The sequence below is a fragment of the Quercus robur genome, chromosome 2 (genome assembly GCF_932294415.1).
Source record: "Quercus robur chromosome 2, dhQueRobu3.1, whole genome shotgun sequence".
NCBI classification, from domain to species: Eukaryota; Viridiplantae; Streptophyta; class Magnoliopsida; order Fagales; family Fagaceae; genus Quercus; species Quercus robur.
The window spans coordinates 49548674-49576413 of NC_065535.1; the positions used below are offsets into that span (position 1 = coordinate 49548674).

The 27740-nt window shown below is 36.0% G+C and overlaps 1 protein-coding gene across 10 annotated transcripts in view; it reads left to right on the top strand.

Moving 5' to 3' along the window:
- The window catches only part of LOC126713854 (LEAF RUST 10 DISEASE-RESISTANCE LOCUS RECEPTOR-LIKE PROTEIN KINASE-like 1.3), a 111537-nt gene that overhangs the window by 77841 nt on the left and 5956 nt on the right, over nt 1-27740 (top strand). For 2 of the 10 annotated variants that reach the window (XM_050413749.1, XM_050413748.1), the window contains exons 2-5: nt 11490-12244; nt 18429-18458; nt 18542-18859; nt 18957-19397. In XM_050413749.1, the coding sequence (XP_050269706.1) occupies nt 11490-12244; nt 18429-18458; nt 18542-18859; nt 18957-19397 (1544 nt within the window). Of the gene's footprint in view, nt 1-5450; nt 6181-11274; nt 12245-15852; nt 16702-18428; nt 18459-18541; nt 18860-18956; nt 20061-20327; nt 20623-27740 lie in introns of those variants that run through there. The other 8 variants (XM_050413746.1, XM_050413752.1, XM_050413743.1 and 5 more) reach the window with 8 other exon arrangements.

Below are 27740 nucleotides of genomic sequence, written 5' to 3' on the forward strand. Positions count from 1 at the left end.
GCCCTCGGTGGCCTAAGGGTACCTTCGTGTCTTTGTCCTTGTTCTTTGGGTCCATTTTTTTGGTACGTATCAATCATCATAAAACATTTTAGAGCATTTCCAGAGAGCAACAAAATAAACGAAAATTAACATGAGTGCAAGCGCATCAACACACAATCTTTTTCCCTTTTGGGGAGCCTATATAAGCGTTACTAGGCGAAGAACCTTTGCGATCCTTTTTCTTAATGCGTAAACGTATAGTTGACAGTTTACCAAAAAAAAAAAAAAAAAACGTATAGTTGACAAAACTGGTAATTAGTATAGATGGTCATGCGACTTGAGAATTTGTCGGCATGGGATTCCATTCTGCTACATGCGGTACTAATTGTGCTGGATGTGACCCCCGTATTAGGTACATCGATCGGGTTCAATTGATTTTTTTTCTTTTTTAGTCATAAAGCTTTCACCATATAGGTTTCGTTTGGTATACGTTTATCATCTTTTTCCACAATCATTTTTCTTCGTCTTCCACTTCATATTCCAAGCATTTAAAAGTCATACTTTTATGTATGATAATTAGAGTGAATGAATGGTCAGCGATTAGGTAGGTGGAGAATGGTTAATAGCCACATGTTGATACAGTTATACTGAAAAGGAAGTGTGGCATTGCTTGTAGTTGTAGTGAAAGGTTTTATGGTTTGCTCACTCACATATATGATATGGGTAGAGTATCCCAATGACTAATAAATCATATATATTATGATTCAGTTGTAATATCGCCTTTGTTTAAGTCCTAAACTCCCCGTATTTGATCAAGTCACTCATTTCCATTTCTTAAATTTTTCCTCCAACAACCAAATTCACATTAGGTAAAAAGAATCCTTTCTCCTCCACCCTCTTGACTGGAAATGAATTTCGAGCTTCACTCTTCGTTTGCCATTTTATTCTTCTCTATGCCGTGATGTTGGTTTCGATCAAGATTCATTCAGCATCATTCTACAAGTTGTGGTGTGTATATATATATATCCGAAGCTAAGAAAATCCAATTAAATTTCTAAATTGGATTTCAAAGCATCTTTAATTTGGTGAAGATATTTACTACTCATTTAGAAAAAAGAAAAAAAAAATGTTTGTTCATTTTTATATTAAAGGTAACACCACATTCAAGGATAATTATTATTTTTAAAATATAAAAATTTTACAAAAAGTTCTTAATTTTGGTGAAGTTATTAGCTACTCATTGCAATAAATGAAGAGTTTGTTTATTTTACATTAAAAGTATTCTTAGAGGTTTTTTTTTTTTTTAAGAATCAACAAAATAAAAGATTTAGTGATGATAACTTAGTGAACCAATATTAAGCTGGTGAGATTGTCCCTTTAAGGACACCTAAGTGGTGGGTTCCATGGGTATTAAACTCAGACTAAACTGGGATTAATAACTTAGTGAACCAATGTTAATTCTATCTGATTATTTAATTGAACCACTTATGCAATTAAACCAATAAAATTCAATGGGTTTTTTTGCAACTCAAACGAGTTGTATTGACCTAGTTGGTGTAATACTAAGCAAAATTGCCTTTATAGATCCTGCAGTATTTATTTTTTTTACTTTATTTTAATGAAGATAGAAAGCAATACAATTTTCTAAATAATTGAAACAAATGGTTTTATTATGAGGTTGATGCTAGACTTTTCAATGAGATAGTGTGGTGATACAGCCCACAACGGCTTTTGGGCTCATTGGGCCTGGATCTCCAATTAATTTGTATGCTGCTTATAGGGTATAACTTACAACAAGAGATCCCAAGAGAAACCCTTTTTTTTTTAGAAATCCCAAGAGAAACTTGATTAGACAATGGGGGTAATAGACGTTTAAAAATAATTTATGGCTAAGAATCCGACCACTCGAGGAGGATTTCAGGTAGCTAAGGTGCCCCTTAGGTGTCTCGAGTTACGTCACCTTCCCCAGATATCAACTAGTGTTTTCCTTCTGCTCTCCCATCTTTCTCTCCCAAAAACAATGTTCCAACCCCTTCGTCTAACTCATTCCTTCATTTTTATACCTTTCTGTTTGTGAACTCGTAATGATGAGAGAATATCCTGCTGACATGTGGGTCCCTCCAATGCTTGGGTGGTCCATTGAGTCTAGGCTACTATTCTAATGTTTCTAACCTTATGTTAGGGGTGGGTCCCATTCTTCTGCTACTGAAATGATTTTCTTGTAACTTGAGCCTAACGACAAATCATATGCTTGGCTGGCGGACTCTCCCAAGGCATTATTTCCCTTCCTTAGGGGGACAGAAGAGGATTGTTCAAATACCGTAAAGGATGCAATGGTCTAGGTAATTCTACTCAGTAATTCAGTTTGGGACATGTACGTGCAAGTTAGATTTATGAACTTGTATGAAAAGTGGATAAGCTATCTAACAATACATTTTGATGAAAAAGCTCGAAAGTGATAAAAATGAAAGCTTTAACATCATAAAATCGAGAGAAAAAGAAAGCATTGCAAGGAAAGTAAAGAAAACAAAAAATGTAGATGGAAAACCTTTAAGAAGGGATGAAAAACCACGGGTGAGCAAGGGGGAATTTCCCTTACTCTTTCAAGCTTTCTGTGAAAGATGGAAGTTTTTCTTGTACAATGATGGTGTTCTTCCTAAAAGAGAGGCATTTTCTCTACCTCACTTCCTTACAAACTTTCTACTCTTTTCTCTAATGTTCTCTCCTGGTTCTTTTGCCCTAATGGTCCTGCAACATGTTCCTCTTATAGTCTGAGGAATGTTGCCAAGTACAAAAGACAGGTGTCAAACCATGATTCCTCCATGTGAATCCTAATACAACTACTGTACTATGTAGTGGCTGAAGGAGAGAGAATGAGCACGCCAAAGTCAAGGTAGCGGCATAAAGGGTAACCTTGCCACTACGTGGGGAGCAATCCTTGGACAAGGAAAGGGACATTAGGGGCATTGAGGGTGATGCATGTTTCCTTAACAGCGGTCTAGCACAAGCACAGCCAATAAAAAGGGGGAATTTCATAGCCTTTAACCATAGGGGGTCACTATCTCCCTTTTGTGAGTGTTGGGTGTCCATGTCAAGTGCAAACTTCACTCTTCCCCAAGATGATTGTGCTGTTAGCACAAACCAAAGATCCTTTACTTTAACCAACATTTCCTCTCCTTTGCTCACAGCCATTCCACATGTAGGGTCTAGATCTAGCCATGTCAGGATTCTCACATGCCTTGGTTGGTGTACTATACATTAACCCCCTGACTATCAATGGCGCTTAGTGGCAAAAGTCTTTAACAGTCACATTGTATCAGACTTTAATACTCAAGCAATTATGCCTCGTGACGTTTGAAACTGGACACGTGGCTTCCACGAGTATTTCTAGCCATTTTGGCGTCGCTTTGTTTCCCGCACTTGGCATATAGGCATTACTTTTCACAAATGTTGTGTCTTTTCGCTTGACTCCGGTTGGTGATTTAAAAAGGAAAAGATCTTCCTTTATTCTTAATTCCTTTTGTATTTTCACACCTTCTTCTTCTTTAGAGAGAAAAATCCCCCATTATCAACGAAGTGGCTAGATTTTCTTCTGCAAGTTCCAACTCTCCATAGAAAGACTCCACCTCTTCGAGCAGTGACTCGAGTTCTTCAAATATCAACAATGCACCACTACCCAACCCTAAACCCATTCCCCTTCCTCCTCCCCTCCCTTTTCCAATTTATCCTCTTCCCCCTCAAGTCTTCCTTCCTTAAGAAGTTCAACCTTAGAAAGGGAGTGAAGAAGAAGGGGAGGTCTCAAAAGGGCTTCGGTTGAAGGTCGAAGAAGATGCTGAGGATGAAGCCTACAATGCCTTCATGGGGGCTGCTTCAAGGTGTAGGAGAAGGCGCAGAGCTTTTCAAGCAAACTATGAATCAAGCGCAATAGCCTTCAGTGATTCTGATTCTGACTTAGAGGAGTTAGATTCCTCTAATGACTCTAACTTTAGAGATGATGAAGGTGAGGAGGAGGAAGAGGAGGACATGGCTCTAGACTATCCCCAAGAAGATTCTGACTCTAGGGCAGATGAGGATGCCTACAAACCTTGCTCCCCCTAAGCTATTCACCTTCAAATCTACGGTCCTTTTTTTTTTTTTTTTTTTTTTTTTTTAGGTAAGCCATATTATTGGCCTTAGGTTGTAGGTTATTTGTTTTGTAATTCAAATGTTATTATTATTATTATTATTATTATTATTATTATTATTATTATTATTATTAATGCAAGAAAAAGGGATGATAGGCCAAAAGGGCCATACAATATAAACCTCCCTTTCTTTTTGGAACATATTTATATTAACAATATAGTTTGTTTTCAAATTTGTTGTGTAATTAAAGCTTGTTTATTATTATTTTCTTTATGCTGTTACCTTTTTCTTTTGGAATTGCTACACAAAGAAACAACATATAAACATGTAAGTTAACTAAAACACAAGACAAGAGCAAAAAATAAACCTGTTGGTGAAGAATCATGCCTTTTCGTTGTCTCTACAAATGCTTTTTTTTTTTTGGGTACTTTTTAGTAACTGATTCTGTTAGAAACTCTAATTCTTCCCCTGTTGACACGTGTCAAAATTTGAAAATGTGCCACTTTCTAAACGGCTGTTTTTAGAGGGAAAGAGAGCACCTGTTGGAAGTACAAAAGGAAAGAAATTGCCCAGAGTATAAAAGGAAAAAGGAACTATCTCCTTCCCCCATTTTTCTCATTTTTTCCTTATCTTCTTCTCTTTAAACCCAAACATTAGAATCCTCCACAAGCACGAAACCATGGGTGTCAAACGCAGTTTGAGATCCAGTTCTTCAAAAATTACAGAGCCTTCAACCAAAAAATCAATAGTCCACTGCTAGGGGGAGAAGAGAATACTTCCACAAAGGAGGAATGGATCATCCCCCCCCCCCCTTTTTTCGAAGATTACTAGTTTGATAAAAGTTTCGATTGAGACTCTATTCCCTGTTCTTCAGATCCCCCCTACACAGCATATGGGAAGCTTGATGATCTGTTGACTATAGATCTGGACTTAAAGCACATTCCTTGACTTGACACTTGTAGAGGAGATTTTGCTCCCACCACTAATGTAGTCTTTAAATATCATACCTCTATTTCTAAAGGCTAGAGAAGTTGGTGTCGAAGGGTGTTGACACATCCTCTCTTCATGGATATCCTGCAAAAATTACGTCTTGTTGGAATTGAATAAACCGATTCTATTCGAATCTTCAATGAAATCAAAATGCAATTGGTCTATTCTTGTAGTGAAAGCCGGGCTCCTCTTTTGTCACAACATATCGCTTTTCCCACGGAAGTGACTTAATGTTCAAAGTCTTCGTCTTCAACTGCTCCGTAGAAAAATTTTCCCAAGAAGTGATGTGACTCTTCTATGTTTTCCTTATTTTCCCTCAAACTACCAAACTCAAATAGTTCATTTCATCCATCACTTCTCCCCCACCAAAAATGAATTCTGGGTTTTTATTTCCGGATCCCCCTCTTGTTATTTTCTTCATCACAATCTTGGTTTTCGTCCAAATTCCTGTGTTCTTATGCTATGATGATTTGTATGCTAGTTGTAACAATAAGTACCACTGCGGGGACATCGCTAACGTTGATTATCCGTTCTGGGGAGCTGGCCGAGTGCGTGGTTGTGGCAAACCAGATTTGTTTCTCAATTGTACTCGTAACATCACTTTGATTGAAATGAGGAACGTAACATACCGCGTTTTGAGTGTTAACATGACCACCAGAAGCCTCAAAATTGCCAGAGAGGACTACTACTCCGGCGGAATTTGTTCACCAAAGTCCGTGAATACCACCCTTGATTCCAACTTTTTTGTTTACAGTTCTGTCTACGCAAATATTACGCTCGTCTATGGCTGTCCTTCAACCACGCCCGAATTGTTTGGTTGTCTAGGAATTGGTGTACCGGAAATTAATGGTCCTGGTATATGTAAGGGTCCAACTGTTTTCGTTCCAGTTCCTACAATGATTGGAGATATTTGGAATGTGTCCAAAATGGAAGAAGTACTGAAAGAGGGATTTGAGGTGAATTGGAAAGAGGATAAGTCTTGTAGTGACTGTATTCAATACAATAGAGTTTGTGGTAATGACGCCGATACGAATCAAACTACTTGCTTCTCCGCACCACCTACCGAAGCCCCCCAAAAGCCTCAAGGTACGTACAAATTCCCTTGCCAGCAAAAATTGGTTCTAATTAATGTTGTATCTTCAGTCTTCACACATTATTTTCACAACCAAGACCACCATCATATCATTTCTAAACCATTACCAGACTAGTAACAAGCCAATGACTGAAATCTTTCTACATCTAGTCCACCAAATACCAGTAAGCAAATCTTTTTTTGTTTATTTTTTTGTCAAGCAAATCAGTCACAAAATCACCCGCCCAAAATATGAGTCCAAGGACCATAATATGATGTTATCGGTTCTAGTACTGTATGGCTTGACATTTCTGCGGTATTTTTTCTTGTTCAAAACGATAGGTTTCATTTACATTGAGGAAAAACGACATGACAGTTAGTGAAAATTCTTCAATGGGAGCAATAACTGGGCATTTAAACACTAAAATCAGAACCGTAACTTTTTGGCCGGCCTATATATTGAACAAATATCATAATGCTTTTTAGTACTGATATTTTTTAATAGAATACTTCTTTATTTATCAGAAAAATAAAAATAAAAATCAGGGCTCTAACACTAACACCTCTTAATAGTTTGCAACAACTCTTTATGCAATAGTTTTACTTACAGTAGAGTCTAGAGACAGATTCAAGTTAAGTGACAGACTTGACTGAAATAGCGTTATTCTCTGGATTTAGAGGTTTTTTTTTTTTTTTTTTAAATTAATATATTGGATAGTGGAACAACGGAACAACCACTTGCTACTCTTATTCAGGAAAATAAAAATAAAAAAAACGAAAACAAAATTAGTCCCAATTAACAACAAAAAATTTAGTCCAAACAACAACTCCTTAAATTTATACAATACAAATTCCTAAAGTTGCTCGGTATAGGTTGAGTAAAGTTTATAGTTAATAAACTTATGTTTAATTTACCAAAAAAAAAAAAAATACTTATGTTTTGTCTTTTGGATTAAAATATTAACAAATACGCTTTCTTAGACTTAATTAGTTAGTGGCATGTTTAGCAATTTGTTAATAAAATTAAAAGCGCAACATTCACACGGCACAGTACACATTGTTGAATGTCTAATGCAGATAGATGCAATTAGTAAATGTCAAGAACTTCTGATTTTATAATTTGAGATTGTTGGTGGGTGAGTTGGAATCATTATTTTTCTTAACTTAATTGCTTAAAATTTTCGTTCCTTTTATCTATTTGTCTTATCTATTTCATTGAATGGTCCACTATTGTTTTTGGTCAATTTTGTACTTTGTGTGTTTGTTCATTAAGCACTATGGCATTGTTAATCTTACTAAATAGATTTCCTTTTTTGTCTTGTTTTCTTTTTACTTGGCAATAATACTAAGTCAACCTGTTAGAATTCTAATGAACATATAATGAGATCATAATCATAACTTTAATTTGATTTAAAGGGCTCTTTGATTTGAAAGGGATCATATATGATTTCTAAAACTCAAAAGAACGTTGAATTCTATTTTTAATGGATGATTTCATTGCAATATATTAAGAAAAGTTGTTTTAAGTAGTTTCATTTGTTGATGTTTTGTTAATAATAAATGGATATTAGTTTTAATTTTTTTTTTTTAATTCATATTTCAACTCACCCAACTTCCCCCTCAATTAAAATCTTGGCTTTGTCCTTGTCTCCAACCCACTACGGGTCAAGGTCTAAACCCCATTCCCCATCTGATTTGCTCTACAGATCAAATAAAACCCGATCCATTCAAGGTTAATCAAGATAGGTAGCTACAGGACAAGCTTATATTGCCATCCTTAAGCATATCAATCCAAAATATATTATCTTCTTTTTTTTTTTTATCATAACCCGGATGTATTTTTATTGTATGGGCTAAAAACAACCTCGATGACCTGTGCCTGGGCCCAATGCAATTTATTTATGGAGATGAGTATGCAGGCCAACACTTTGAGCTTCAAAACTATACAATCTAGATTAAATACAAAGAAATAACAAATCACCTCTATTCTGCTGAGAAAAGAATTGTCAGGTATGATAAAGATTCTTATTTATGTCTCCTCAGGCTGACTGAGGAATGATGTCATACATGCGTTACAACCTACAGACAATATTTCTTTTCTCTAATTTCTCCGATCCCTACCTTTTTTTGGGGGGGGGGGGGGGGTGGGGGGTTGGTCCTTCCTCCTTTTATAGCCATCTGGTTCACATCTCAGCCTTCCACTTGGAGGGCTGTTAATCTTTTCTTGGATACTTGTTCCATCACTATTTTGTTGGTGGTGTTAGAGTAAGATACAAGCTATGAGGGTACTGTTCAAGAGTTATTTTGCCATTAATGCAACAGGTTGAGTTGTTGCAAAGCACTTGATGTAGAGGTGATGGTTAATTTATCTGGAAGTTTTCTTCCCTCTTTTGTCTGTACGTCACCATGGTCCTCTTCGGCTTCCAATCTTATAATTCTTATGGCCCCCTTTTGCCCTTTCCAAGGGGCAACTATTGCTCGGCCACCTCAGGCGAGTTGTAACCCTCAGTTCTTCTGATTCGTCTAGTACATAGGTTGTCTTAGCTGGGCTGGGCCTAGTTTGATAACCAGTTGGGCCTGATTTTTCCTCAGGTCGGTCTTGTTAAGGGTGCCCTCTCTTCGGCCCCCACAATTACATTATTCTCAATATATACAACACTTCTACTATGTTGGTTTTAAAATTTTTTTTTTTTTAAAAAAAAAATTAATACTTTCTACTTAGGTTAGATGACATGTCCTTTTCAAAATATAATAAATACAAACAAGTGAGTAACTCCTCTCAAGTTGAAAGGGGTAGTAAAACTATTTGTCTCTCTCTCTCAAGACTATAAGTTCCTATTAGAAGCCACAACATTAGTTCTAATTTGATCAATATATTACCAAAGAATAAGTCTGGTGCCACAACTTGTGACACAACTCGCCCATATAGCGAATTATAGTTGGTGGAGGGGTGATGGTGGATCCATGTGGGAACACCCCTCCACTAACCATAACTCCCCACATGGGCAATTTGTGGCACAAGTTGTGGCACCAGAACTACTCATTACCAAAAGTAAAACCTTTGGTCAATAAGTGGACTATCCTGCCGCTAACACGCTATAATTTAAGTATCACTTAATCTATTAATGAAAATGTAATAAACGGTTGTCCAATTTCTCTTATAAACTGCACATAACAATATAGTAGGGATTTTAAAATTTATTTTTTAGTATAATTGTGGTGTGCCTTTGTGTTAAAAGTTAGAACCTCTTTCCCTCTCCCTTGTGTATGTTTGTTTCTAAAAATAAAAATAAATAAATAAACAATATAGTAGAGATAATTTCATATAATATTGCTATGGATATGGATACGGTAGAAATAACTCTCAAGAAGTAATGATGGATCAATACTAAGAGGCAAGTGCAAACCCTTTTTCTATTCTTTTCTTTTAAGTTGTGTAGGGTTTTCTAGTATCTTGTAGTGGGTCTCTCATTGTTATATTTTTGCTTCTTCTTTTTCTTTTTTTCTTTTTCTTTTTTTCATTTTTCTTTCGTAAGTAATTAGGTGTTTGATACTCTTTGTTCATGGGTCTACTCCTATTTGGTGTTTTAGTTTTTCTAGCGAGTCGTCTCTTTTTTATCCAAAATTATTCAATATTTTAGGGGTAATGCCCCCTGCTCGTGTGAATGATAGACCTTAACATAAAATAAAGAAGTAAAATCCACTAATATGTGAAATGATGAAACATTGTACCCGAAACTAAAGTTTCTTTTTGATACATATATAGCACAAGAAATGAAAATACATTTACGTTACAACATTGATACACTTTTACTATGTCGCTTTACCACTTTAGGTGTCTCACCTTCCTCAGGGGAGTACCACAATTCTTCTTCTATTATGGAATACAGATTATAAGGTCACCAAGTTGCTTCCAATGAATGCCATAGGTCTTTTATTCTTGGTTTGATTCCTTAAATTTGTGTAAGAAAGAGCACGTAGATCTTAAAAAGGATCAACAAGTGTGTGGCTACACATGGCACAATATTGCAAGTCAAACGAAACCAGTTTCAGTTGTTAAGCTAGCTTGAATATTGAAGATTCGAAATTCAATTGAGCCATATAATTAATGGACGGTGTGAGAGAACCATTCCCACCTAAAAAGTAGAGACCAACATATTCTTTTCATACCTGTCCTATAAAAAGATTGATCTAGTGTCGATTTGGCATAATTAATTTTGCTAACTTATTTTACTATTTAGCTTATTTTTGCTACTATTTATAAGTCTCACTCCACTTTTTGGTACTATTCATAGGTCTCACTATACTATTTTAATTAACTTTTACTTTTATCTACAGTATTTTCAGAAAATTATTTTCAGTTTCAACAATAAGCGGATTCTAAATAAATCCCTAATTCTTACTCGTCGCTTATATCTTTTGTTTTTTATTTTTTTTTTTTCTGTTGACTTTCTTTCTCTCTTTCTTTTTTTGGGGGGGGGGGGTGTTTTGGCTGCCCTTCATATTATTATTATTATTATTATTATTATTATTATTATTATTTAATATGAATGCTTCTTCCCTTCATATTATTTATTGTTCTCTATATCTTCCAGTTTTTCCATATAGCAAACTCCAAAATCCCTCATATTACTTTGCCATATTCTCCTCCTAGACCTATCAAGCAACACAACCAATTTCATGTTTCCTCTGGAATTAAACCACATTATTAGGAGGCTTAAAAAGTAATAAGCGTGAAACGCGAGTCATTTGAGTCTAACCTTTTTGACTTTGATCATAGTATGTGTAATATGACGAGGATGTATCTGTTAGACGTGAAAAAATTAAAAAAATAAATAAAAAAATTTAGAGTTTAGGTGAGTTTTTTGTTTTTAAAGGCGGCTGATATTTTTGACTTAGCTTAAAATGATTACAGCCTAGTTATATATATATATAGAGAGAGAGAGAGAGAGAGAGAGAGAGAGATTTCTGATTGGGTAGGCAATCTATATTTTTTTGATGAATATTGGGTAGGCAATCTAGATATCGTGCAGGGACCGCTTATAAATATTTAGATCTATCAACATATACTGAATTGACCCGTAGTAGTAAGGTTCCAACCAGAAGCTTCTCTTTGAAATTTTTAACCCTCCCATTTTTCAATGCCCACTAATTCTACCATGATGTTTGATAAGAAATACATATATAATAACGTTTCCACCATCTTCTTTTTCAACCCAATTGCTCGCAATATCTCTTCAATCCTCTCTCTCTCTCTCTCTCTCAAGATGCATCCCCATCTCTTCCCAGCCATCACTCTGTCCTTGATGATAATAGCCATAACCTTAATCCATTGTCCAACATCCTTGGGCGCAGAAGATGAGCAATACCTCAACTGCAGCGCACCATTAAATTGTAGCGGCTTTACCGACCTCAGTTATCCTTTTTGGGGATTGAATCGGCCAGAATATTGTGGTCACCCAAGTTTTCAGTTAGATTGCAGCAATGATGCCCCGCGAATCAATATCTCAAACATCAATTACAGAGTCCTTGAGGTCGATAAAATATTGCAGACTCTCAGGGTTGCTAGGACGGATTACTGGGACACGATTTGCCCTTCTGTGCTTGTTAATACCACCATAGATTTCACCCTATTTTCCTATAATACTTCAGATGCGAACCTGACACTCTATTATCAATGCCCTGTCCCTTTAGTTCCTATTACATCTCTGATCAGTACTAGCGTTCTTCAGTTTAACTGCACCATAAACAATACAAATTTTTTCAGTTACTATTCCCCGAACATCTACTCTCCAGATTTATCCTCAATTAGTAACTCAATCGGCGCATGCAACTACTGGGTCAATGTTCCAATTCTGCTACCAACAGCTGTGGCTCTGATTCCTCCAACTCAAGATGCAGTAACAGCAGCTATTGATGGCGGCTTCAGGTTGACTTGGAATGCAAGTAATCCCCAGTGTGATACATGCCTAGGGGCCGGAGGGCTTTGTGGTTCTGACCCAAACACAAGTGCATTTGCTTGCCACTGTCAAAACGGGACTTTTGTATCCGGGTGTGCTGGACCTGTATCATCATCAAGTAAGCATGAATTTTTGCTGTCATTCGTTCTTATTTCATTTCTTGTCTAGTTTTCTATGCCGTTTAGATGCTCAGTTACTAGCATCTATATTGGTAGCTGCCTTCTGCTCCTCTCATTTTTTTTTTTTTTTCTTCAGTTGCTAGCCTAAGTGCAGCAACCATAGTTTTCATCAGACTAGAGGCTTAAGATCAAGCTTTTAGGAAAAACACCGATCCTATTTTCCGACATATATAGCAACCACCCTATACTTGAACATCATACATCATCCCAGTCCATAAACCCTGGCAACATAGAATTTGCTTCCTTCAATTCAAGAATAAGTAACTATTTCCTCAGGTCAACGATGGACTAATTCTATGGTACTCTTCGGGAGAATATGAAATTGATGGATGATTAGGATTTTTTATCTAACTACTTAGGTGGGATCAAAGCCCACTAGGCACTAGCCAAGTCAAGTTGTGGGATAACATTTCTTAAAGCATTTATTTTTGACAGCGACCGTCCTCTAGAAGCGTTTTAGTGCTGTAGCACTGTTAGTTATTTTGTGTTAGGCTTAACCTGGGATTGCTAAACTGATTAACCTTTTCAAGTATTAGAATTTTGTAAACGTATATACCTAACCTAACCTTCCTTGACCGCATACCAATCACCAACTCAGTAATTATTTAATGTTTCTAAACTTTTGTTAATAGAATTGTCTATCAATTTTTTTTTGTTTGGATTATGGTTTTTGAGTAGAGATTGTGGTATGTCTTTATGTTTGAATCTCTTTCATTCTCTATGTATGTGTGATTGTTTCTCAAAAAAAAAAAAAAAAAGTTATGTTTGGTTGGGTGCAAAAATTTCTCCTATTCGCATTGAAAATCCTAATTAAAGATTTATCTCTAAATTCAACTTCATCAGAGTACTTTTCTGGTTCACATGACAAACACTGGGCTCCTTGGAAAGTCTAACCTGACTGTGCTTTTTTATCCTTTTTTTATGATTAATCCCTCCGTTAGCATGATATTATACTTTCCAATTTCTTGCGTCACGTGTATCATGAAATGTACATATTACTGTATTCCTTAATTAATTAATTGTTAGTAGTATAATATTGACGGAGCTGCTTGCATGGGTAGCAAGGTCCAATTATATAATATAAGTTTAGAAACATTAAATAATTACTGAGTTTTTTTTTTTTAGAAACAAATACACACAAACAAAGGAGATGGAATGAGTTTCTAACGCAGAACATCCCCACTGAAAACAAAAATAAAATGTTAATTAACCTAAAATTCATTTGACAAATAATTACTCGTAGTTAATCACAAAATACTCAAGAAAAATTATCAAAAAATATTTATATCCAAATCAAAGAATTTGTAGGAAATATGAAGATAAATAAAATTGAATTTGTTTAGAAGAAAACCAAAAGATGTTATTTTTTCTAATAAAAGAGTGGTTATCAAGAAAAATGCTTCATCTTACTATTATTATATTTTATATTAACTATAGTAATATATTGTTTTCTTCAAACAAATGTGGTGAATTTAATTAAAAATATTGCAGCTCTTCTAGATGTAGTATTAAAGTTTTTATGTCTAATGAAACATAACTAAATATAATAGCAAAGAGTTGGTCAAAAGTTCCTGCTTTCATTTTTTTTTTTTTTTTTTAGAGACCACTTCTAACTTCTCTTCTTTGTATTTTAAATGTAGTTTTACATCGTTGGGTTTTAATATAAAATCATTAAACTCTCCTAAAAAAAATATAAATCATTAAATTAAAATATAAACCAGACGCTCATTAGCTTCAATTGTGTCAATGATCCATGGGGCTATTAGTGTATCCACCTTTGAGGTAGCTCTGATTCTCCAAAAAAACAAAAACTTTGTGGTAGCCCTGGTTGGTTTGTGTCTAGGGTTCAATTTTTTACGCCTTCGCCTACTTCCTTTTTTTTATTATTTACTTTTATAATAGTTAGAAATATCCTAAATCTACCCCAGACTTGTCCCCTGGGGTCTTGAACACAAGGATGTCAATACCGTATCGGAGGCCGTACCGATTTGGCCACCGGTACGATATATTTCGGATACCGGTCAATACCGATGTACCGTTTCGGGTTTACCGCTATTTTATATATTTAATATATGTATATATACACACACACACACATACACACACAAAATCTCTATTTACCATAAAACAATACCTCAAAAATTCATGTTTACCATAAAACATTACTTCAATTAAGAACAAATAATTCATAGTTTTAAACTTTTAACATCAACTAAAAAAAAAGGGGGGGTATATTTCATGTTTCAATCCGATATCCAATTACCAGCCAATACAGCCGAATTTCGCCGATACGATCGGTACGATGCCAGTACGACCGGTATTTTTTCCGGTACGAAACAGGGGGGTCGAGCGTACCGGATTGCTGGCTGGTACGGTACGGAATCGATAACCTTGCTTGAACAAGAGACCCCCATCTCCCTAACTACATAGGGAGGTGCCATTATTAGACCATTAAGACCATTGATTTTATTTCTTTTTATGTGAAGAGATAGAATATGAGAAAATAATTGTGTACTCCCGGAGTACCATAAATCTATATTAAACCTTATGTAAATACACTTAGTCACAAAAGTTGCCTACAAAAACCTTGCTTAGTACGAACCTTCTTTCCAATCCTCCTAAATTTCTTCAACAATCCATTATTTTACATGACTCAAGACTCATATTAATCTTCCTTGTCAACAAATAAATCATACATAAATACTATTTCTTGTCCAAACAAGTTGGCCACTTTACCCTCAATTATTAAACAACATGTCACACGAATAATCAAACCACTCTCTTTTTCAAGTTAATCAATCAAATTACGTGATAAAGACATAAAAACCCACGTTACCATGTGCCACCAATAATTTGAATTGTGTGGCTTAGTGGTTGGCTCACAATTTCCATTACGTTTTGGATTAAAAACTTCCAATCAATATTTTGAAGTTACTTCGAAAGAATTCATTCACGTAATTGGAATTCACAGATCCAAAAAAGTACTCAATTATAAAGAGTTTTAGACATCTAGTAATTACCAAAGCTTGTGGGAAGAACTATAGATATTGAATATGCTTTCATGGGATCCATTTTTTTGTTAATTGTCACTATTCATAATTTAGTATTGTAATTTTCTTGCCAATCTTTCAATTTCAAACTATTTTATACATTTTCTCGTACTTTATCACAATCCTTATTATACATTGGCTCATGTTAATAAGTGCACTTAGGAGCAATTGTCAATAAACTATTTTAGAAATGTTTTTATAGTACTTTTATGAGAAATTGAAAAAACAGTCAAAAAAATTAATTTATTTTCTCCTTTTTATAAAAATTGTCCTAAAAAATTTTCCTAAAATTGTCCATGGAGCATTTGTCAACTTTTTCCATATATATTTTCACACATTTTTTGTCACAACTGTTTTATGTAATAGATTATAATTAACTATTTATTGCTTCCTTATATAAATCCAATATTTTTTTTTTTTTCCACCGTTTAGAATATATCCTTTTTGACACGTTAAAGTGCGTAGTAACATGCTAGTCCAACTTTATTTCGGTCATTTTGTGCAACTGAGAAATGTGAAAACAAAACGTTAGTCCAAGTCAACGAAAGCCCGCCCTGTTATGGGTCAACCTTCCAGAAGTCCAAACTCCCCAAGCAAGACAACAGCATTACCCAGCAAAGAAAGACTTCATCACCTCACTCTTCAGCCCTTCCCACCTCAATCAATGTACCCATTCATCTTCTTCTTCTTCTTCCTCTTCTTCCTCTCCGTCTCCGCCACGACTTCGTTTCCCACCTCAGTCAATAAATTCGACGAATGTTATCAGGCTCCCTTCGACTGTGGGCCCTTCAAGAACCTCTCTCAACCCTTCACCTCCCAAACCCGGCCCGCCAACTGCGCCCAGACCCAAACCGAGTTCCTGCTCACCAAATGCGACGCCACCGACTCCGAGTCACCCGAGTTGACCATCCCCCCACTGAGTTACCGAGTTCTCCGACTCAACCAGACCAATAAAACCATGACCCTAGCCAGGTCAGACCTCTGGGAAAACACGTGCCTAACGGAATTCACTAATACCTCTCTGGGTTCCACGATTCTGAATTACACTAGCGACAATGAGGACCTCACTATCTACTACGGTTGCAACGCTGACTTTTCGTTGAAGCCTACTAATCAGTTTAATTGTAGCATTAATGGGAAAGTGAGCGCTTCTTTTTATCTGACCGGTCCGGTTCCGACCGATCCGGTTCTGAATATTACTACATGCCAAGTCGGGGTCAGACTCAAAATCCTTCAAACGGCGGCGATTGAGCTAACAACCAATCGGTCCGCTCTTAAGGAAGCTTTGATGAGTGGTTTCAATGTGACTTATAGTGATTGTGGCACACAGCTGTGTCCCAACCCAGGTATTAGACGATTTATTTCCAAATCAGTACTAAATTTAAATATATAGGGGAAAAAAAAAATTATAGGAACATTTATCGGGAAAACTAACATTTTTTTTATATTGCTCTTTGTTCTGATTGCCATTTTCGTTCATTCATTTAGTGGTCCCAGTCGTTAATGTGTTCAATGTAACTTGGTGCTTTCAAATGGTTCTTGTCTTGATTTCTTGTTCCCTGCTTGTACTAAGTTGCTAACCCAATGCCCGAAAGCTTAGAGCGTGCTGAGATAGTACAGAACACATTAATGCACTCCACGTGTGTGTGGTTTACAGAATTGATATCTAATGTAATCAAAGTTTCATTAATTCAATCAGAGAACATCAATCTTGACAAATAATTATTGTTGCTGATACTTAGCTCTAATGTACGTGCACTCCGTACCATTTAGTTGCCACAGGACATGGTTGTGCCAGGATTAAACTATATCTACAATACATCTATCTTACATATTGATTTTTGGTTCTTGGAAAAATTGAGATTTCTAAATAGTGTGAAAGTGACCAGCCTTAGACTTGCTACCTATATTTTAGAACTATGTAGTAGAATGGTTTCTTCTGTCCTATTTACAGTTGTTCTTCCGATAATTTTCTTGCGTCCTGTAGAAGCCATCAAGCTGCTCTGGCTAATAGATGATTCTCTTTTTGTATGCTAATGCGAGTCTTTTTTTCAGTTGGTCACTTGATGATTGGAACATCTTTCACAAAGGACACGTAGTAAGAAAGAATGCGGGATTTTATGATATCTATTATTGTTGATAGTACAAAGAAGCATTGTTAAACCATGCAAATTTATATCCCCTGTTGTTTGATCCTGTTACTGGAACAAAAAATAAAAACTACATTCTGTTCTTTCCTTCCATCTTCTTCCTTTAAGTTACTGCTGTTGACATATGTATCTAAACATGATTAGTTTTGAAAGGGTTGACTTTCTTTGGGAGGATGAAATGTTTAATTAGGCTTAAGCATTGCAGTTTCTGCAGTTCCTTGCAGCCTGACTTGTACATAAGACCCATTCTACAGTGTATTTATATGCATACAACACCCCCACACACATACTACTAATATAGCACACTTTTTCTGAGAATTTTTGTCAATAAAATTTAAAATTTCCCACTAATTATTTTATTAAAAGGACCTTGAAACCTTTCATTGCTATTTATAAGAGCTTAAAAGAAAATGTTATATTAGCAAATTTACATGAAGTGGAATTTATCCCAATATCCAATAAACATTGTACAACTAATGACCAGACTGGTAGAGTGACAGGCCTATCTACTTGATATCTATTCTGGTCAATATGAAATGCTATCTCCCATATCCCCTACAATACGACATGGCAAGCTCACCTCATTTATTTAAAATAAAAAATTAACAAGTATTCTTAAGTTTTTGGGTACCCTGCAAATGTGAAAGTTTTTCATATTTTCTTTTTAATTAATTTTTTCCTCTAGATTTTTCATGTGCAGATCCTCCCCCTTCCTCTCTGTGACGGCTGTTCCATAGTCTTTCCTTGTTTACAATCTAAGTTACAGAAAAATATCAGTTTTGAATAATAGTACTTGGATTATCTTTTAAGCTTAAATTAGGTCTTGACTATTTGTGTATGATTATGTTGATTGAATATGTTCCTCTATAATATCAGTCTGTACTCATTTAGACTGACATTTCTGCATCTTTTGACTTTTGCAGAACAAAAATCTGAGGTATCACTCAGAGTAGGTAATATTTTATGGTTTTAAATTATATTGCATGTTTTCAATGAGAGCAGAGGAAATTTAAGCAAACCCTTGTTTCATCTTCAGGCATAGCCATAGCAGGTGCGGCCATTGCTGGCATTTTTCTAGGTTTCTTGGTCTTTTCCATCAGGAAACAAAAGAAAAGACGCGCACAAGAATCAAAAAGCAAAGACCTGCCTACACCTCCTTCAAGCACAGGTGGACCTGCTTCTTCTAATTTCGCTCGAAGCATCCCGTCTTATCCCTACTCAAAGTCAGATCTTGAAAAGGGAAGTACCTACTTTGGAGCGCAGATTTTCAGCTATGATGAACTGGAAGAAGCCACTAACAATTTTGACACTTCTAGAGAACTTGGAGATGGGGGATTCGGCACTGTTTACTATGGTAGGATAACTTTTGTTGTATAGTTAACTCACCCATGCCACCGACCTACATTTGTTTTTAATCTCATCCTTTGAATTGTTCTCCTAATCATTTACAGGCAAGCTCCATGATGGGCGTGTAGTTGCAGTGAAGCGCCTATATGAAAATAATTTAAAACGTGTCGAGCAGTTCATGAATGAAGTTGAGATCCTAACTAAGATAAGGCACAAAAACCTTGTGACACTGTATGGGTGCACCTCAAAACGTAGCCAAGAACTTCTCCTTGTTTACGAATACATTCCCAATGGAACTGTGGCTGATCATCTTCATGGAAATCGTTCGAAATCCGGTTTGCTGACTTGGCCAGTTCGGTTGAGCATTGCCATAGAGTCAGCTGAGGCACTGGCATACCTCCATGTATCAGATGTTATACACCGTGATGTCAAAACCAACAACATTCTCCTTGATGAGAAATTCCAAGTTAAAGTGGCTGATTTCGGTTTGTCACGGTTGTTCCCAACAGATGTCACACATGTATCAACTGCTCCACAAGGGACACCTGGGTACGTTGATCCTGAGTATTACCAGTGCTACCAACTTACTGACAAAAGCGACGTTTATAGCTTTGGAGTGGTATTAATTGAACTTATATCATCACTACCAGCTGTGGACACCAATAGGCACCGGCATGATATAAATTTGGCTAACATGGCTGTCAACAAGATTCAAAATCATGCATTACATGAGTTGGTGGATCCATATATTGGGTTTGAAAAGGATTACACTGTAAAGAGGATGACAACGTCAGTGGCAGAATTGGCTTTTCGGTGCTTGCAACAGGAGAGGGATATGAGGCCTAGCATGGACGAAGTACTGGAGATTTTGAGAGGAATCCAAAATGAAGAGATAGGTGCTCAGAAAGCTGAAGTGGTGGATATTAGGGCAGCAGATGATGTTGGGCTTTTGAAGAATATTCCTCCCCCGCTTTCTCCAGATTCAGTTGTGAATGATAAATGGGTTAGCAGCTCTACTCCACCTAATTCCTTCTAGCTGTTGAAATTTCCTTTTCTCTATGTTTTTGCTTAAAACTCTAAAGTAGAAGGGTAAAGTAATACACTCATGATTGGATGTCAATGAGTGGGTTAGCATTTCATTATCTTCTGTTTTGATTGCCTTTGTTTTGTGTTAATAGAATATAAATGAGAAAGAATTCATATATTAATGTTGGGCAGTGTACATAGTCTATGGAGCAGTCAACAATTAAATTAAATCATATTGGGATGTATTTACACACATGCTATAAGGCTTTGATGCTATATTTGAATCTAAGATTTTGAATTAAGTTGATTTTTATGACTAAAATGAGAATTGTAGTTCACATAATTAATTGATGAATTAGAAATGGTGGTGATATTCAAAGATTAAATTTTTTGATGACAACTCCTAAAAATTCCTCATTTTCTTGTTTTTGCGTTTTCCTTCCTAACAGCAGATGCAAGATTTAAGGAGAACTGCTTGAACCAAGTTGTGCAGGCAAGTATGGACATTCATTCAGTGCTCTGGCAAGTGGGTTCAGGTTTAGCATTAGTGATGTGCATTTGTTTGAATATAGTGGTAAAACCTTGGTCCATTTCAATCATGTACAAAGTCTCTAGAAATTGCATCATAAAAAATCCCATTGAAGGATCAATAATGGGAACTCCATTGTAGTCTTCAGCCTGTAATTCCTTTTAACATCCGTTTGGGATCTACTTATTTTATTGAAACTGAAAACTTTTTGTTAAGAGTACGGTAAAAGTTAGCTGAAATATATAGTGTGACTCATAAATAGTACCAAAAAGTGCAATGAAACTTATTAATAGTAACAAAAATAAATTAAATAGTAAAATAAGTTAGCAAAAATAACTTTTGTTAAACGGACACTTAAGATACATGTTTATCCCACCCATCCCATCCAAAAACTAAAAAAAATTAAAATAAAAAAAAGTATATACAAATTTATGTTATTTTATACAACTGAGATTGGATGTTGAGCTTTCAATTCCTGTTACGGTGTAGAAAAAAAATTGGTAGGATGGTTGCTTGTGACAGTAATGGTTTTGTTTTTGGGGTTAATTGCATTTTGCTCCCCGCTGTTACTGAATTCTATTCATTTCATTTTTTTTTTTTTTTTTTTTTTTTTTTTTTTTTTTACGGAAAGTTTTTTTATTTGAAATTTATGCATTATTTATACTGAAATGTCAATTAAACCCTTAATAAACCCTGAAATGCCAATTTTATCATCCATATCAAATAGGGTAAAGAAAATATATTAAAGGGAACCCGTTGTGAATCATTTGGATCAAATGCAAAATACATTGTCACTCTTGATATAAAAACTAAAAAGTGAGAGTAATAAGAAAAATATGACAACAATCCTAACCATCATAATGGGAAACTAAAAAAATACAATTCATAAAAGGTTCTCAATTCACAACCGGATTATACCCAGAAATCGAACTAATTAACGTATGTTGTGAATCAAATCCCCTAAAAAAAAAAAAAAATTCAAATGCATCCCCAACGCAACCATGCCCGTCTTCAAAATCCTCTATATATATATATATATATATGAAACATTGGTAAGAATTCATCACTAGTTCTTGAACAAGATCATTCATGGGAGAATCTTTCTTATAAGACAGATTATCAATATCAATTTCAAACTTTGAAGCAAATTTGAATTTTACTTTCTGTCCAAACGGATTAGTAGTAATTCCATCATGTTCAACAAGAAAAGGATACAAAGCATTAATAAATGGCAAACCAAGAATCACTTTATTAGTCATATTTTTGACAAGAACAGAAGGAATCTTGAAACAAACATTATCATGGCACACATGAACATTATTCAATTCATACTTAATTTTCATTTGAGAACCATTAGCAGAAACCAATCTTTCAGTAGATTTCTTGAAATATTTTGAAGGAATTAATCCTTCTTGGATACAGTTCATATCTGCACCAGAATCAATCATAGCAATAACAGTGAAATGATAATCAGGAGAAACAACAATTTTAACTTTTGTAAACCATTTTGGAGGAAGTAATTTATTAACAAAAGCAAGTTAAGGATCAGTGAAAGTATCAGGAGTACCTTTATCAGAAAGAAGAGCCTGTTGACTGGATTCATCTCCATCATTGTGCTCATTTTGTTTATTTTGTTCATTACCGGATTTATTAAGATCTTTATCAATTTTTAACATTATCAATTCTTGTTTGAGATTATTGTTATCACTTTTCATGCTTTTGAATTCATGTTTTAATTCATTTATCTCTTGTTTAACAATATGAATTTCATGTTGGAGATCATTAACAGTTAGTTCTTTAGATTTCTTTTTATTAAATCTTTCCAAAGTTTCTTCAAAGCTTATATTAGATTTTGGTTTTTTACCAATTTCATCTCTTATCAAATTTTTCTTAAACCTATCCAAATATTCTTTCTGGAGTTCAGGGTTTTGAATTTGATTTATTAGTTGAATTATTAATTTTTCATCTTCTTCACTCTTGGTGAGAGCATTAATAACATTGCAACGTTCAAGAGCCTAATACTCGAACTAGGGAGATCAATGTAACGTTCAAAGAACCTGTTCATAAGATTTTGGAATGGATAAAAAATGAATCATATTTTCGATGGCCAAGTAAGATGGGGGGTGACCCAGCAAGGAGAAATTAGAATTTATATTGTATATATCACCAAGAAAAGGGGCACACAACCGAGTAGTGTATGGTATTCAGGGATCATTTGGAACAGCTGGTGAAATCTGGGCATTCGAAGGAGTTCATAGCTGCACCAAAAGGTAGTATAGTAGGGCAGACCTCAAGGAACCAATGGAACATGCTCCCACAACCATTGGGGGTTATAAAGGTTATACATGCGGGTTCAATTGACACGAATTTAAGCCGACGTAAGGGCATCCTGAGTGTGACTTTGATAAAGGATGCCAAGGATAATGATCAACTAGGAAAGAGGCCGAAATTAAGCAGGGAGTTAATTGAATTCGGAGATGAAGATTTGGAAGGAGCAACCTAACCTTGGTCTGACCACAATCACCGACTAAGTGGAAACCTTATTGACTGATTCAAGGATGGAAATCTCGACCACCAACGAGGTAGAGGTATTAAAATAAACTAAGACCAAGAGCTTGTCCTCGGTTTGTACAAGACCAAGTCTATATGAACCTCGGAGGGAGTCATTCCCAACAATTCACGTGGGACTCGGATTACACTAACTTAAAGTATGAACAATACTTATATAAAAGAGCATAAGAGGAAGGATAAAAGTAGCATGAGGCCAATAAGCAAAGGAAAGGAAAATTAAAATAGTAGAGTATGAACAAAACAACACAAGATTTCATAAATGAAATGGTGTTTAGTCCACCTAAAGGACTCAATAAGTTTACCTGATACATTAAAACTAAACAAGATACCAAATGAAATAAAAATAAGAAAGCGTCAATAAGTTCTTACATAATTTAAAGAAGAGAAATATATAACAAATAAAAGTGAGAATACATAAATAAATAATGTTTTAAGTATTTGGATCTTGGGCGTGGTCAAGGGGAGCGATAACAATATATGTGGTCACTAGGGGCCTTGGATTAGGCAAGGAGGCTGGCAGCTCTTAACCCTTAACGGCATCAAGGGTGGTCGAGTTGTCGAGATCGATTATCACAATGTGAGAATCAATTTCCTCAGCCAACTCTCTCATGCTGGGGCTGTCTTCCTCTTTAATCGAGGCCGAGGTCTAGACACGAGGATAAAGGGGAGGTTCGGGTAGAGGTATCTGCTCGGGATCCCTAAAAGGAGAGTTCTTAGGGAGATGAAGAGCATTCATAGCTGCCATTCACCCCTCCCCGAACCCGTAACGCCAGGATTCAAACATAACAGGCTCGTTGGAATTCTAGACATCAGTAAAGCCCATATTGTAGAACTTTTCCTCTCTTTGCGTCACAGCAACCTTTAGATCAGCTATTTCCTTGTCCTTAACCAAGATGACGCTCTCAGCTTGAGTGAGCTTGACCTCTGCTTCAACCAATTAACCCTCCAAGTATGCCACTCTCTTCTTAGTAACCACACGAGCTCTCTCGGCCTCTACAGATCGTCGCTCGCAGCGACTAAGTCGTTAGTTTGCTCCCAAAGTGTAGACTTGGACACCTCCTTTGAGGCCCTCTCCTTATTAGCTTCTTCCATGACACCCTTGAGCCGACCTTCAAGGATATAGGTCATCTAGGTAGCCTAATAAGACAGTACGGATAAAAGATGAGAGGTCAAGTCAAAGGGAAAAATGAAAAGAATACATAAATAGATTAAAAAAATCGAGGTTTACCATGATGGTGTGCCATTTCAACTTGAGGGAGATGGCCTCATCACTGCCTTCCAAGAAGTAATGTAGGTCATCAGATAGTAGAAATGCTTGCCTAAGACTATTTGCAATCCAACTCCCCTACCTTTTGGCCCAATTCCGGATAAAGGAATCAGTTGGAAGAGGGCTATCTCCCAACATAAAGACACTCTACCAACCTTGAGAGGGAGGTACAGATGAAGAAGCAATATTAAAGCCTACCATCTCGATGGGCTTTAATTCAAGGGATGGATCCCAAGCGATTAAAGGTACGACAATCGAGACTGGCATTGGACCAGAGGATGGGTCAGTAGGTTGCTTAATTGGATTAGAGGAATCCCGTGGTCTCTTGCGATTAGAGGAACAGGTGAGGGAGTATGATATTGCTGTTGCTATTGTTAGGGAGCTGACCATCCATCGAAAGCTTGGCCCTCAGGAATGAAGCGGTCGGTAGTCATCTTTCTCCTTACAACCATCTTGGAGTCCAATTCTTCAAAGTCTGATTCTTCGGCTACAGGTTCTTCGACAACTAGCTCTTCAACTAGAATGTGCCCGGCTCTGCTGTGGAATACTCTATCAGTAGAACTGTCCTTGGCAGGGAGCAAAGAAGCCTCTCTTATTCGGTGAGGACCTAGTCTCCGAGCTTTACTAAGAGAAAGGCCTTTTGGAAGGAAAACTGGGAGACAAATGTCGATATATGAAAGCAAGGGGCTACCAACGGTAAAAGCCTGCCCTGGATCCTGGTAGCTAGTGTATGAAGGAAAGGAGCTGAGGATAAGGTGGGACGCTTTTAGTTAACTGTCATAGTGCACAAATATCTTTGAGCACAGTATAAAGTTTAAGTCTCGGGAGTGCACGACATTAAGATCAAGCCTAAAACGTTTAGTAACTGCAGGGCAGAAGAAAATACACTTTGTTAGAAAGGATTTTTTTTTTTTTTAAGTCACAGAGTTGTGCAGTAATATAATGAAATTTAAGGGAAGATCCTCGGGCAAAATTAGGAAAGCAATGCCGAGTAGCACAACCCTACAGTTAAAAAATCAAAAGGAAAGGGAATACTGACCAATGTCTCAAGGTGAGGTTGGGCAAGTGTGCTCGCCAGCAAGCTAGTTCCCACTCACTTTGATCCACTCTCCAGCCAAATTCCTGTTGGAGTTGAGGAGGCACGATATTAATCGGAAAACGGTGTCTTGAACATTTAGGTAGTAACCCATCCTTAAGCCACCACAAATAATGTACATGAAATTGATGTCATGGTGGTTGAGTCTTAATTCATACAGGCTGTTAAGCCAACTCACACAACTCACCACTCTATAGAAATTCGGTGGAAATTGGTCAGGGCAAAGGCCATGGAAACTAAGTGTTCTAAGCAATAAGGGATCCACAGGAAATCTAACCCCCCCCCCCCCCTTTCTAAAATTGCCATTAAAGGAAAGAAATACTACCTGAGGACGCCTATCATTCTCTATGTTTCCTTTAGGGCAAAACTCTATATCTACATTTAAAGGGATATCAAACCTAGCCCTAAAGGTTGCTAAGGCAGCCTCAGTTTTAAGAAGATGTGCAAAATCCATTTGTATGTATAACGAAATTGGATGAAAACTTGAAAAAATAGAACAGGGAGTAGGGGACTTACAATAATGCACTAAGGAGAGCAATCCAGGAAGAAGAGAGGTTACTCAGGATGGTGAGGAAATAGAGATTGAGAGAAGGAAAAGAAGTAAGGAAATGAGTAATGAGGGAGAAGACCCCTATTTATAGAGGGGGAATCTTACGCTCTGTTTGTTTCGCTGGAAAACCTTCTGTAAAGATAGTTTTCCACATTTTTCAGTGTTTGGTAGCACAAAAAAAACCTGGTCAATGGAAAACTATTTTTGGTCAACGGAAAACTCTAATAAAAATAAGGCTTATTTTCTATAAGCTGTTTTCCAATTTTTTTTTTTTTTGGAAAACAATCTTTCTCTCATGTGTTGCAACTCCTATAAATATTATCTTCGTCTATAGCCGTGGGAAACATAATTTTTTGGCGCCTTCTCTCACTCATGGTAAGTTTTCTCACTTTTTCTCTCTTCCCTTTGCTTTTTCTTTCCTCACACCCTCACCATCACTAACTCTGGTCACTCCTTTTCCCATAGATCTCTCTCTTTAACTGTCTCTCTTATCTCTTTTCTCCATGTTTCTCTTCCCCTCTGTAACACAATTCTCTTATTAGATTTTTCTTTACTTCACTGATCGATCAATAGCTCCGACTTGCAAAGGAGAACAAATTTTCAGCGGTAATTATTTCATTCCTCTCTACCAAAATCCCAATTCTTTGCTTTGAATTTCAAGCTTGATTTTCTTTTTTCTCTAAGAAATTTTCGATTTGATGGATTCCAGGCAGAAGTTACTTCTTTTTTGTACATAAAGTGCAAAAAAAAAATAATAATAATAATAATAGAAGAAGAAGAAGAAAGAATGAAAGAAGTAAAAAATGAAAATTTTAAACATAGTACCTATATTGCTCTAAACTGCTTTTACATGGGACAATCTTTACCGTGGACTAATAATATTGTTATATAATGAATGATAATTGTTTAAGAGAATTGCATTTGTTGGCAAATACATTTTTTGTTGGCAGATACTCTGTAGTAATGATATATTATGTAGTACATTATGTAAATACATAATTTAGAGTAATATTGAAGACTTGTGGTTGACCATAGTAAACAAATGGTTGATATGTGTGTGTGTGTGTGTGTGTACGTACGTTACTTTCTATATATATGAGCAAGATGAGTGGTAGAGATCATGAAATTTGACAACTAATTAATTTTGATTGTATCTATTGTCAAAATTTTAGATTAATTAGTATGAAAACCAAATTCATTCTTGGTTTTTTATTTATAATGATTACATTAGTTAGTTTACATAATATACATGTTTTAAATTATACAAGAAATATTTAAAAAAAATTGCATACCAAACACCAGAAAACATTCTCAAGCGTATTTTCAAGGTCGTTACCAAACACTGGAAAATAAGACAGTTTTCTAGAAAATGCTTTTTGGAAAATGAACCATTTTCCAAAAAATATTAATGCTGAAACAAATAGAGCGTTAAGGAGCATTGATTGAATTTTTGGAGGGAAAATCATTAATTCCCCTTCTATAACCATTACACACGTGGCCTCGATATATGAGCCGTCAGGTAATGGTGGTTGTTTGATATGATAGCCTGTTGCTCTGCGCACCAAAGACGCGGGTTATCTTGTCTACAATTAATGGTTGACGATTGATATGACTGAAAAAATAGCCGATCATTAAATTTGAAATCTCGATTCCATCCCCAAGATACAGGAAAGGAATTGAAGGGGGCTATTATACGGAGAACGGATCCACCAACCTATTGTCTTAGGGCCCACTGGTCGTGGATCGAATGTAGGTCGTACCATTGGCCCAACCCATACTGTTCAGCCTAGGGATAACCCTGGAACTATTATAATCTCAGGGTCCAATGTTGTTCAGAGTCTGTCTCTAA